The 14,515-nt window shown below is 39.7% G+C and overlaps 1 protein-coding gene across 1 annotated transcript in view; it reads left to right on the top strand.

Annotated features, from left to right (window-relative positions):
- Nucleotides 1-6,283: 6,283 nt before the first annotated feature.
- ush2a (Usher syndrome 2A (autosomal recessive, mild)) overlaps nt 6,284-14,515 on the top strand; it is a 236,098-nt gene continuing 227,866 nt past the window's right edge. Inside the window, exons 1-3 of the mRNA XM_056234074.1 lie at nt 6,284-6,611; nt 8,219-8,871; nt 10,279-10,444. Of these exons, the coding sequence (XP_056090049.1) occupies nt 8,339-8,871; nt 10,279-10,444 (699 nt within the window). The 5' untranslated portion in view covers nt 6,284-6,611; nt 8,219-8,338. The remainder of the gene's footprint in view (nt 6,612-8,218; nt 8,872-10,278; nt 10,445-14,515) is intronic.

A 14,515-nucleotide genomic window follows, 5' to 3' on the forward strand; every position in this document is an offset into this window, starting at 1 on the left:
AGAACTGTTGTGTATGTGACAAATACAATTTTGAACTGAACTTTGACAAAACGGCAACACTTTACAATAAGGTTCTAGTTAAAGTTGGTTAATGCATTAATGAGCAATACATTCGTGGCCGTATTTATTCATCTTTGTTAATGTTAGTTCATAAGAATACAACAGTTCATTGTTAGTTCATGTTAGCACAGATTCATTGAATAATATTAACAGATACAACTTTTGACTTTAATTATGTATTAGTAAATGTTGAAATTAACATCAACTAGAGGTGATGATACACAGGGCAACTTTTTGAGCAATGTTGCTGGGCAATGTCGCCGTCAACGGGCAACCAGATGAGACACAGGGCCCACGACCGATATAATTATCCAGATAGAAATTTATTGGCCATTTTCAATGGAAAAGTACCCAAGCAACAATCGCTCGGCAAGATTTCCCAGCAACATTGCTCAAAAAGTTGCCCTGTGTATCATCACCTTAAGATTAATAAATTATTTTGATGTGTTGTTAATAGTTCATGTTAACTATTAGTTAACTAAAAGTTAACGAAGTACTGTGCAAAAGTCTTAGGCATGTTAGTATTTTCGCACACACAAAAACAATGGTTTTAAGCCAGTTTACATATTTTGCTGTAGTGTGTCAGTAGGAAATTTCAGTTTACATTTCCTAACATTCATTTTGCCATTAATTGTAATAATCCAGTGAGATTTTTGTATGCACAAAAGTCTGAGCAGCCGGTATGCTCCACACTGAGATCTGATCTCACCATCATTGAGTCTGTCTGTGATTACATGAAGAAACAGAAAAAAACTGAGACTGACTAAATCCAGAAGAACTGTGGCAACGTCTTCAAAACGCTTGAAGAATCCTTCCTGCAAAGCTACAGTACAGTGAATAGTTTTAGGCACTTGTGTAAAAATGCTGTAAATTGAGGATGCTTTCAGAAATAATGTCATAAATAGATTTTATTTATCAGTTAACTTATGTTAACTAAATCAAATCGGTGTGACCACCTTTTGTTTTTAAAACAGCTTTTACTTGCTCAGGCCTCAGATCATCTCGCTCCACATAGTTTTTCAAGTAGCTTTTCAGGAAGGTTTCTTCAAGCGTCTTGGAGACATTGCCACAGTTCTTCTGGATTTAGTCTCAGATTTTTGTGTTCATGTAATCACACAGACGGACTCAATGATGGTGAGATAATAGTAATGTTCCAAAGACTTTTGCACAGTACTAGCATGTCTGCAATCCCAAAACAATGTCAAAAGCTTTAATATATAATAAAAGATAGATGTGTTGTGCCACAAGAAAAATTAAATAGATAAAAACACTGTAAATAAATAAATAACAATACACACACAAAAAAAAAAAACCCCAAAAAAACATTTAACCCAGATTTAGCAAGCACATTGCTGAAATGTGCTGAAATATACAACTGGAGCACTCTCTGTACCCCTTTGCCAAACTATGGCAGGTTTTTCTTCCTGCACTGGGAGTAAGAGGCTAATATAATCATATGTGTCTCAGCAGGACAGGGATTTCACTATGGAACCCTGGGGGAAAATACCACAGAACTGCACATCAGCAGCATAAAGCTCAAGATATGACTTTCAGGCTTTATTACAATTTATGGCATTAACATGTCCCATATTTTATTGTAAAACAAACCATATGCCAGTTTAACAGTCAAAAGGCACGTTTCTGCAGTAGATTCCCGTGAGTAAAGCCAGGGAGGACGGGACTGATTTGTATGTTGGTTTATGTTAATTTGGTATACTGTATATGGGAAACAGTGAAATTATTCAGTCCAGCATGGATTTTTAATATTGCATCACATATTTAAGTGGGGGGAAAAACAGGAAAAATCTAATGGAAACAGTACTTTGTGTTGTTTTTGTAGTTGTTGAGCTTCATTAATTAGCAGAAGAGTCCAGGCGCACAGCTGGGTTAAACTGCCAGGGTTCGTCTCCTGAGTAACTGGAATGCAGAGGATAGTGTGTTAGCCTCATTTGCATGCAATCTCTGTGAACAAAAGCTAAGATAATGCTAAGGCTAATTCTAGTACCGCTCTTCATTTCAACATTCTCAGCATTTGTGTGCAGCAGAGGCTGCAAGACAGCAGGCTTAAGAAAAATCGATATGATTAAAATCCAAACCTGACGTCTACTTCAGGCCAATGGAATAGAAAAACATGATGAAACTGTAGTCAGTGTTTGGAAATACTTTCATTGGCCTTAATCTTACATTTTAATCTGATGAGAATAAATAAAACATGCAAAAGAATATCGGATATACATATGCATCATAATATCGGAATGTACATGTTTGTTTTTTTGCTTTAAATACCCTTATATTTTGATACCACATTTCTCATAGTTGATGTAACATTATTAGAATTGAATGTTAAAGGGATAGTCAACCCACAAATTCTGTCATCAATTACTTATGTTTCACAATCCTCAGTCACCAGACCAGTCACCACAGCACACTACATTTCCCATAATCCCTCCTGTGTACTCCTGGCTCACACCTGCACGCACTCATCTCAGTGTATTTAGTTCCTCTGATTTCAGTCTTTGGTTGTTGGTTGTTGTTTGTGTATGCTATGTTATGCCTGTCTGCCTTTTTGTTTTATTAAATCATGTTTATATTTGTATCCAGTCTTCATCCTAATCCTGTGACAGAACAACTGACCAAAAGGAATGGAATATGCAGTATGATTTTCTGTTTTGGCTCGTGAGAGCCAGGACTTTTTAACCTTCACTGGACAATTCTGCTTTCTTGTCGTCACCAGGCCCTTTGGCGACGAGACCCTGAAGTCAATGTTCTTGATCGGGGCGAATTACCATCACCCCGTAGACCTGCCAGACACCTCTGGGCTGAACTGAAGGGACGCTTTCATCCGGTGTCTGGAGAGTGTCTACCCCCGTTCGGGAACACAGCTGGACCCAGAGCCCGTTCCACCACCATCGTACACGGAGGAAAGTTTTATGCCCCCCGCAGACGGAAAGCTACTACCCGTCATGACGCGTCAGCCAGTGCTTGAAGATAAGAGCGTGGACCCTTGTTCCGGAAGAGGAGCCACCCAGTGTGTCTGACCAGGGGTGTGAGCCCACGGCATCAGTGGCATTTGTTCCTAGACAGCACCATAGACTGTATGAACTCCTGCTATGCCAAGCACTCACGTCGAGCCTCTGGTCCTACAACCACCATCAGTGCCTGAGCGGATAGATCCAGTGGCTCCGCTTCAGGAGGCTCCTCGCATCGCTCGGCCCGTCGACCTGTCAGCTCCACCTTGGCTCCTCCCACCTTCGGCTCCACCAGACACCCTCAGCCTTTTGACTCCACCGGGTTCCCTCGTTCCACCGGCTCCCCCTTGGTCAGTCGTCACGGATTTGCAGATCTTCCGCTACGCTCTGTTTCTCCAACCCTACGGCTGTAGCGTGCTCCCCTTTCCCTCGGGTTCATCACAGCCCTCAATCACACCGGCATCGCCTCGGGCAATCTGGCTCCTACTCAGACGATCGTCACCGCGGCATAGCCTAGGTCTCCTGTGCCAGCGATTTCGCTCCTCTCCATCGGCTCTCCTCCTGCGTCCTGGAATCCATCGCCTCCGCCTCCGTCGATCGTCGCTCAGCCTCTACTCCACCTTGGTTCCTCCCTCCCTCAACTCCACCGTAGGCTGTCGTCTCTGGGCTCTGGATCTGTGCATTCGGACGGATACCATCATCGCCGCCGGGGTCTCGTAGTCCGTCTGTCACCATTCCTCCGCCACCTGCTAACCCCATCCCTTCGCCTTCTCCTCTTACCATCCGACACCACCTCCACGCCCTCCTCCTAAGCCTCACAATCCTCAGTCTATCCTCACTATCTCTTTAAGCTACTCAAAATTTACCAGCATGAAAATATTTATAAAACCTTTAAGACCCCCTGAAACTAATCACAGCTCTTATGTGAACAAGTCCAGCATAGCAGGGGAAATAAACTGCTGTTCCTCAGATCCACAGAGAAAGTCTTCCTACAGCTGGACACAGCTGATGGAGTTTATTGATTATTAGGCAAGTGAGCTAAGCTGCTTAAGGTCATTAGAAGCACTTAATTAAAAAGTGGTAGGACTGCCTTTGTTTACAAATATAGTTGCAACTGTTTAAATGTTTCCCATAGATAACAAATAGTTTCAAATAGGAGACTTTTGTTTGAATCATGTATAACTCTATTGTGTGGTTTGCTGTCTCTTATATTTAGTAAAATTTCCATATCTGGCAACCTGATATCACTGCCAAGGAATCCCATAATGCTGCGAGTCCAAAAGCTCTGCACGTCACTTTACAGATGTCAAAAGCGCCCAGCGTTTGTTAGGTCTGTTGCATTCAGGTGTGTTTGACTTCGTCTGTGGCTGGATTTAACTGATCTGGGATATTTCCAATGGCAGTCAAGGGAGGAGTTGAAAACGAAGATGTGAAATCAGATACGGTACTTTCTGCTTCCTTTAGTGACGCTGTTTGCATACACATCACAGATGAAGTGGATTAGATGCTATATTTAAATAAACAGATGTTTTCATGTAACAACAGAAACGCTTCATTCAATACTTTATGTACTGCTTAATACAGTGACTAGAAGTTCAACATAAGCCTATTATTTAAATACAACACAGAAGCTTTGCACAGTTTCACTACGTGAAATCTCGAGGCCCACAGAGAAGGAAATGAATAGTTGAATAAAGTGGTTTTTTTTTTTTTTTTTTTTTTTTTTTTTTCGCACAAAAAGTATTCTCGTCGCTTGATAAACTTAAGATTGAGCCACTGTGACTATTTTAACGATGTCTTTAACTTTTCTGGACCGGCCAGTTTCCAGATCCCTTAAGAAGCCTGTGGAGGAGTGATCCAGCTCTCAGATTTAAATAAAAAATATCTTAATTTGTGTTCCGAAGATGAACGAAAGTCTTACGGGGTTGGAACAACATGAGGGTGAGTAATTACTGACAGAATTTTCATTTTGGGGTGAACTAACCCTTTCACCCCAACAGTAGGAGCATTTTTTTTTACTCCAAATACCATCAAAAATGGCTGTTAAATTTTTGTGCCATCTAGTGGTTTAAAAGAGAATAAAATTAAATGCGCCTTTTACCCCGGTGCGCCTTTAGCCTCGTTGTAGGCTACACTATAGCCCTATATCATGTCATGATGACGAAATGATACCCAATTTCCCGATAAATTAAAAATGATGATGCCGTTATCATCAGTATATTAACACTGACGTTGAATGTTTCTCGGAACTACATCTGCTGCATAAACAGGCCGTATATGAGCTCCTGCATATATGAGCTCCTGGACATGCGGCAGTATCAGAAGCCTTAGGAGCGGCAGTAGGTTGGTATCCGGTGATCATTGCTTCATTTACATTATTTGATTTGATGGGTTTTGAAAGTGAACCTAGAAACTGTGATGAAAATTAAATTATCATTCATCTGCATGCATGGCCAATAATTCCTTTAAACTTGTATATGTGAATGAGTGGACTATGCTAACAATCATTAACTTTAATATTTAGGTTAAAATTTAGGCTATATGTATCATGTACATAGCCTACAGTATATGTGCTGTATGCCTAACCTTTACTTTTTGTCTATTTTTGGAACAAATTTCCCAAGTTGGTCATTATTTTAATTCTCAACGTTTTGATTGAAATATTATTACATCCAACAAAAATAAGTGTAGTAAAAATGCAACATTATGTGATTCATAGGCTATAGGGTATAAAATTGTAGGCTATTCACACAACAAAGCCCATTCAGTTAATGACTCTACTTTTTAGCCTAATGAAACTACCGAAAATGCAGGACTGCTCTGAGATGAACAGACTTTCATAAAGGTAATAAGCAAGTGCACCGTAGGCCTCTAAATATGCATGCATATTTTAAAGGGGATCGATGAAGTGAAGAAAATATTACACAAACTTGAGTGTCACACAGGTGTATCCAAATCTCATTATCCTAGATTACTAGTAAAGCTTCCCAAGAAAGTCAAAACATATAATTAATGTCCATGCTCGGGTCTCTGAGAGTTAAAGCAGGCGTATCCAATCATTTATAAGGGTTGTTTCATTTACGCCCATATCAAGTGGGTTTAAGACGCACAGAGAAGGATGCGACATTTGGCCAATGTAATGCCATCCAGTGATCACAGTGAGCCATGCGTCATGGACCATAATAATACCCAGACATCCCTACATAGTGCATTCATTCAGCCCCCCTCTCTTTAATCCTTTGTCCTGCTTTCCCCTCCCGGAGTCCAGCACCTGAATGTGCAACTCTGTGCCGGGTTGCTTAGCGACGTCGAGTGGCGTTCCTGAGCCAAGAGATCCACTTGTTAAATCGAGACAGTAATGTAACACTGACATCTTCCTCCAGCGACCGATCAATGATGCCAACAGGTGTTTTGTTTTTATTCGTGGCGGATATGTACGTGTATGTTATCTATCAGCATTTCGGTAAATTGTTTTAGAGTGATCGAGCGTTCAAGTTCTGGACAGGAGCAGATGGCAAACTCTCATAATCTGCTTTGCTCAGAGTGGCCACGCGCTCCTTGAATTCATCATCATGCGCCGAGGTAAGAATATAGTCTGTTTTCAGTCTCACGTAGCCTATGAATCTCTAATGTGTCTTTTCCCCGTTAATATTTGCTTGTATTAGTTTAATGCGACACATTCCTTCTATTCATTAAAGACTAATCAAGACGTTTAAACAATACAGCCATTGCTTTTGTTCATGGTGCGCATTATGGTGGCTTCAGGGCAGCAGGCTAATTAAGAAAGTCCAAATAAAACATAGGGGGCTTAAACGTATGTATTATTTTACTTAGAAGTGTACAAAGAGCGTTTTCAAACAACGTCTCAGTAGGCACACAAGTTATAGAAGTCGTAAAAAATACGTCGCGGTTGCCTGAGGTTACCATAGTAACAGCTGCTGCCAGAGGGGTAAACGTCAAGCTGACATCACTGAATTCAAATTATTATTATTATTTTTTTTTACGTATTACAAACTATAATCACAAAAACTTAAATGTTTTGTTTAGGTCTTCAAATTATTTGATGGGTAGATATAAAGGGACCAAAAGACAATTGCATGAGGAGAACCCATAGAAAGTACTTTAAAACGTCGACCCCTTGAAAGTCTTTGTTTAACTAGCATCACCGTTGACCAAAGGCAAAATTTCCCACGGGGTTTCTTGTTTTTGCTCTTTTTCTTCATTCTGATTCTGTGATACAAAGTCAATAAGATTGGCTCAAGCAGCCTGTTTCGTAAGATAGCAACGCAAACCAAATAGCCTACAGAAACAAGCTGCAAATACTCACAACGCAACCAAATATAGAAACGTGCTGCAAATACTCACAAGTACAGATCAGAATGTTAAAAAAATAATCTAATTTCAGGTGACACCACTGACGAGAAGACATTAAACAATCTCACTTGTTGGGATCCCCTTGAAACATTGCCGTTTTTGTATTTGGTTGCGTTGTGAGTGTTTGCAGCACATGTGTTGGCAAACTGATGAATATGTTTTCTTAATTTGCTGGTGTTTTTTCTAATTGCGTGTGTTTTCTTCGGTTGTAGCGCGTTGTGCTATTTGCAGCCTGTTTTGTATTTGGTTGCTTTGTGAGTATTTGCAGAGCGTGTTTGGTTGCGTTGAGTATTTTGCAGAGTGTTTCTGTATTTGTTTGGTTTTCTATTTGCATGTGTTTTTTTCTTCAGTTGCAGCACATTGAGCTCTCTCGGCCACCGTATGTTTAAATAAGTTACATGGCAAATAGCCCACTTCGATGGTAACGTGAACGAGGTTGATCTCGCGCTCAATCATCAATCTTGTAGACTGTTACTCTGGATTTATGTGGGGGGTTTTTTTAAAGAAAGAAGCCTATACCCTATAAACCTACCTGATTTGTTTTTCATCTCTTTTTTGTACATGTATTTTATGTCTTTACTGTACACCGTTTTAGAAAGGTTATTATAACTCTACTCTTTGTAATGCCACTTGAATTCAGTGTAGAAAGCCATGCCCAGTGCAATTCAGATTCACCAGCAAAAGTAATTGTTAAGCTTTTCTTGCATCAAGTGGAATCCTAAGAGCCTCAGGGAGGGTGTCAGGGTATAATATTTTTCATAAAAATGTTTTCACATATGATTTTGCTCTTCCTTTCTCCCTTTGGTTTTCTACAGGACTTTGACGGGCCCAAATCCTAGCTATCATGTGAAGGCTTTGGCCTCCTCTTTGACATTGTGCCATTAAGCTGCGCAGCCTTACCCAAGGCACTGGACTGTAAAAATGTCACCACCGGCATGACCATCATTACTTATTTAAGATCACTACATCAGGAGGCAACCTCGGCACCAACGACGAATTGGCTCCTTGGGCACAAAGGTGCTATGTTATTACTGTACACCCTAGGCTTTTATGCCTCCCTCAGCCTGGTTGCCCCTCAGGGCAACTTCCCCAGGCTCGAGAACATAGGGGCATATAAATCTGTCAGCACCACACCGACAAGGGCCACATGTGGAATTCCTGAAAGGAGTACTTTCTGTCAAGCCGGCCAGGTTCAGGAGGATCTCCTCACCTGTATCCAGAAGTTCTGTATCCAAGAGTGTCCATATAGTTCCTCTACGCCAGAATACACTGACATTTTCGCCACAGGTGTGAGCACGTGCTGGAAAGGTGATGCACAAGACCACCGCCCAGGTGCAGAGGCTGATTCCACCAGCTTCACCTTTCCCACCTCGAGAGGTTGTCCGGCTTCCCCCTCAACTCTAAGCTTTGGCCAAGCAAGCTCATTTACTCTAACGGTGTGGCTGAAACTCGAGCAAGACACTGTAATGTAAGTAGACACACGTCCAGAATTTTCCCTTAAGAAGATCAGAGAGGCAGTGCAAGTGTTTCTGTCACTTAGAGAGTGAATATTTTACTTAATCAACCGGATCAGTTTCAATACCTGTTCCGTTCCAGGAAAAGAATGACTTGTTAGAACACCGCTGTATGATCTAAACCCGATATGGATTAGCTCGACCGCTCGCCTTGCCAGAGCTGGTTTTATTCAAAATAGCTTTTCCTGTGTAGTTGATCCCCACTCAGCTGTTAGTTGTCCTCACCTCATTTTCAGACATTTCCTCTGTTGTATCTCCACTTTGAAACCATGTTAGTACATGGAATACATTCTGTGAGGAGTCCTGCCAAGTTGAAAAAGCTCTGAGCCCTGTTTGCTCTGCTCCGGCAAGACCAGCTGTGGCCAGTTTTAGATCAATGAAATGAAATTGCCACAGTGTTTCCTGAGCTCTGACAAAAAAGCATCAACTCAAAGGCCACTTTGTTTTTCCACTGCACAGAAAATGATATAGTTGAAAGTGGGTGATGGGATGAAAGGATGGAGTCAGACAGGCTATAGAAGAAGAACAACTGTTTCAGCATTTTATATCAAGTGCAGAGCATGAAAAGAGAGAGAAAGCCACCAGCGTGTAGTGTTGAAAAATAAATAAGTGAGTCTGTGCGGTCAAGGCTGTTCATCCGACGCGTTCTCTCCTTGAAGTGGCGCGAGACAGAGTCAACAGGCGTGCGTGTTTATTCTGTTCTTATAGTGAATTAATTGTCCTGTGTTTAATACCTTGCCTAAGATCCCCTTGGTAATATGACATAAAAATATACACTGCTCAGACGTAGTTTTTTGGAACACTTGCCTTACTAGACATATTGAATACTAAAACGTTGCCTTCCCTTGAGAAGCCTGGCCTAATTGCAAGTGGAGCAGGCAGCAAAGCTTGGCTATAGGTGAGATGTTTCTGACTCCGGGGCCAGCCGCAACCTGAGTACAAATGCTTTATGATTTATTGGATGCGGTGGCCTGTGTTCGTAAATGCTGCCGTTTCCCGTAAAACGTCTGTAATGGTGTTTCATATGACAGTGTATGAGGGTGTTTTTGAGTAACAAGAAAAGGCAAATGGAAAATATTGATGCAACATGTATAAATGTCAGAGTGATGTTCATTTCAGATGGCAAGGAATTTCCTAGTAAAAGAGGGTTGTTGGATTTTCATAGCCGATCTTTTAAAGGTGTAGCTATTGATTGTTTACTAATGTCTTTCACTGTTCTAGCCTATCTGAAATGTTATGAAGGGCTTAATATAAAGATGTATTTATGCAATGCAAAATGTTGGATATTCTTCTATGGTGCATGTTTTGAATACCTAAATTGGTCTCATCCAATCATTAATGTTTATTTTCCTAATGTGCAGGACTTTAATCGAAAAGAGCGCGATGGGCAGACTGGTGCTTCTGGTGACAGTCTCGGAAGAAGACATTCAGATCCACCACAGCATTCAGAGCAGACAAAACCTCTCCATAAGTATGAAGACTGCAGGTCACTTTAGCATTGGCCACTGGACACACATGGCTCTACAGGTAGGCAGCATGTTTCTATTCTCTTACTCTTGGTATATTGGAAAGTAGGGCAGGACTTGATTTTATTCATCTCAGGATTTGTTTGGATTGCTTTTAGATAGCTGTGATGTTATTGTGGCCTTGGTTATGTTGACAAAGTGGTTTCAGAGGTGGTATATATATATATATATAAATATATATATTTACACATTAAGGCACTTGATGTGATTAAGATTATTTGAATGTATTGTACTTTAAAATATATGTTGCTGAGCTGACAGTGTTGATTAATATTTTTTTCTAGCACTGCAGAAAAAATAGATAATAAGCTTAGTCAAGTGTCATGTAGTGTTGCTCTGGCAACACTAAATCACGCTCCATTCAAATCTGAGGTAATTAGCTGCTGGAAAATATTGATATTAATATTGTGTCGAGAGAACCCGCAGCAGGTTCTCACTGAACCCATGTCACAACAGATTTCCACTTTGGACAAGATGCATGAATAGAAGGCGTTAATTACAGTGGTAAACATCTGCTTTCCTGCAGCTGTGAGGGCAGGAAGGGGGAAGAGAGCAGGTCAGCCCCTCACACACCCCGCTCTGAATACATATCAACACACACACCAGGCCCAGTCGCTCCTGCTTCATTCCTGTCAGAAATACTCCGCTGCTTTTGCCTCTCCTTTGTTTTCAAAGAATGATCCACATCCAATGCAATGCAGCGATGCAAATATGAAGAGCACAAAAACTTGGAATTGCTGGGTCATGTTTCATTCTCGGCTTTCTAAGCATTTTGCACAGACAAAGTACCAGTCAGCCCCATCAGGACTGGCTCTCTGGCATTGTTCAGCTTTGCGAATGGGTTCAGCTTTGCGAATGGCTGCCTGTATCTCTGAGTCAGAAATGAGAGGAGAAAGAGTAGAGGATAAACTTGGCCAGCATCAGGAAACAGAGTGCTCTGTCTGTGGAGAGTATTACCTTACAATAGTAGTGATTATTATGGCTTTAAATTGCAATCGTTCAGATTATGAATAGCAGGTTGACTTCTGGGACAAAAAACATTATTATGATAATGAGATCCTTCCCACAAATTCAGAGGTAATATGTTCCCTTCCTGCGACAGCCTTGACTTGGACTATATAAGATATATTCTCTGTGCCCATTAGGAATTTAAACTGCAGGCCGGTCACTGTATTCCAGGGACAAAATTAGCCTATTTTCAGCCTTAACTCTTCATGGTGGTCTACTTGCGGAGGGCTATTACTGACATAGTCGAAGTATCTGGTTTCAGTTTTTTTCATCATGTATGTTTGTAACTATTCAACAAAGATATAAATGTATTATGCATCTGCCCTTTACGCATCTTTTTTAAAATCGATTTAGACCCTTTTGACTGTGCAAAACTCTTTATTGCATTGAAATATTGTAGTCCTTACAAAAAAATGGAGATTACAGATTATGCAATTGTGTTAAAATGTATTATGTAGGTGAAAATTGGCAGAGCATGAGAACATGGCAGAGAGCTTTTTGTTATGACTATGATTGTAAAAAGCCTATTTATGTTGAATTTCTGTCACTTATCCTATTGAAAGGTTAGGCTATATCCTAGGAAACCCCTGTCTGAGAAGTCTGTGTTTAAGCATAAAAAAAATCAGCATAAACTTACTAGTCGACCTCAGTGACCAATAGGGTCACTATGTATTGACACAAATTTGACAATTTACGATTTCGATTCACAAGCTTGTGATTTGATTTGATTCTGATTTTGATTCAATTCAATTTGTTATTAATTAATTGGGGTATGTATCAGATATAGTACATGGCAAATTTTCTAAAAAAAAAAATCTCTCAACTAATGATGTAAACTAGGGAACCCCAGTTGGTACATTAACAATAAAGGTTAAAATTAACTAACTTGTATACTACTTACATTTAAATTATACATAAGGTATACATTAGGAAGGTTTTATCATAACAACTTTATAATAACTTTTAAATTACATTATTATGTTTTTACTTATTTTTTTAATATAAACATTTAAATGTTGTCTGTCATAAAACATGACACATGAAATATTGAAGAACAGTTTAAGTAAAAATACAATGATTATGTAATATAGTGCATATATTTAGCAAAATTATCCTCTCTAGAGTTAATTTTTTTGTAGCTAACTATCGAGTTTATGGACATTTTATGGCCTCTCTGAGGTAAAATGTAACATTACGAGACTGTTTCATTGTTGTCTTTCCATGGTTGAAACACTGATTGAGCGATTACATGAGACTGCTACGGATTTTGGGAAGTTGTACTGTATCTTTCAACATACCTTCTGATGTTCCTTCATGTTTATTTCATGCTGTAACTTATAAAGTAAAGCAAAGAGAGATGATCCCATTCACGTGCACTCCACGCTGCCGCTTCGCTTGAACTGAGATGATCTACAATGATCTGTCACGCCACATTAAAGAGGGCCAAAAAATTGTATAGTTTGGATTCCATAATAAAATTGACAGAATATGAAAACTGAGACTTTTTTATATTAAAAGTAACAAAGCACAAAGTTTACAGTGATTTATTGGATAGGAGGCACATTACAAAGTTTGGTTCATTCATCAACTGATAACAGCATGGACTGAAAGATAGATGATCGACAAAAAATAATGATTCGATTTAACTTTTAATTTGTTCTAATTAATTATATCTACCACAATGTTGAGAGGTACTATACAAAATACACGTCGTCATTTAAATTTGATTTTATTGACACTATTAATATTTTTATTTTAAGTCAGTTTTTGTTTTATAGGTTCAACAAAGCAAAAGTCAAGTACCCTTGGTTGAAAATTAACTGGAGTGGTTGACCATCCAAAACCATCCATGCCGTTATCTTTAGATTTACATGTTGTTTGTCTGTAATACATCATAATTACCCCTTGCTTTTTCCTCCTACTTTGAACAATTATAATCTGGAATATAAGACTATAATATACAGGTAAGCCTGGGTTTTTAGCATAATCGCTATCACTTTACTTTCACATTCCCTCAGGGTCAGTTTGAGATTATTTGTTGTCTTTTACTCGGCTACTGTCTGCCAGTATGGTTTTGTAAAAAGCAGACCGCCAAATAATTAAGCGACCTGACAGGTAGCTGTCTTTCTGCCGTCTGTGGAGGAAGCCTCTATAGTCAAAGGAAACTCCAAGATAAAGAGAGCGGAGGAAAAAAGAAGCACTCAAACGGAATACAACATTACAGCATTTAGAAAGGCTTCAGGAAAAAAGAAAAGAGGAGTTGATCTGTAGGTGCTTGTCCATAGTCATTACTTTAAGAGGAGAGTGAGAGCAACAGAGGAGGAGAAGCTAGAGAAGACTGATATGCCTTTTATGCTGCCTGCCCGGATGACGATGAGGAGCGACAGTGGGCTCCTGTCAGTTGTTTGTTCCACTGCTTATTGTGAGTAATTTGTCTCTCTGAAGATATGGGTCATAATTGAGATCAAGCAAGTATCGAGTGGCATAAGACTCGTCAGGGAGGAAAAGTACAACGGTGTTCTTTTTGTCTCTCTTTGCACGTCAGTTCAAAACCGTGAACGTATCACAGATTAGCTGACACATGAAAAGAGTCGTCGAAGAGGGAAAGTTGAAAATGTAAATGCCAAGGAGGAGCAGTGATTACAGCAGTTCCTCAATGTAAATCTGAATTATCATATCAATGCGTGTCAGGTACCTGTCATGACAAAACTTGCTCTTATAAATGTTTAAAACTTCATTGTTCTTGCATATAAAGGTTGGGACTCTTTTGATGCAGTTCTTTGCTGGTGAAGTGGACATTATCACATCTACATCTTGTCCATTATAGGGTATCCGTGTCACAACCATTGTTTTGTCTCTGCTCTAACTTTCAGATCTCGTGTTTGGTTACAATTTAAAAAGCTGCTGTGATGCCAAGTAGAGACCTTGCCTGTGTCAAACAGAACTGAGTTACGCCTGAGTTACTAAGATTCTTCCATTTAGAAGCTGAAATAAAACCCATAATCAGTTTTCTTTTCTATTTAGAAGCTGAAAATAAAAAAAGATATAAAATTATGAAAATAAT

Source organism: Rhinichthys klamathensis, unplaced genomic scaffold, assembly GCF_029890125.1.
Source record: "Rhinichthys klamathensis goyatoka isolate OS25496 unplaced genomic scaffold, OSU_Roscu_1.1 h1tg000387l_1, whole genome shotgun sequence".
Classification (NCBI taxonomy): domain Eukaryota; kingdom Metazoa; phylum Chordata; class Actinopteri; order Cypriniformes; family Leuciscidae; genus Rhinichthys; species Rhinichthys klamathensis.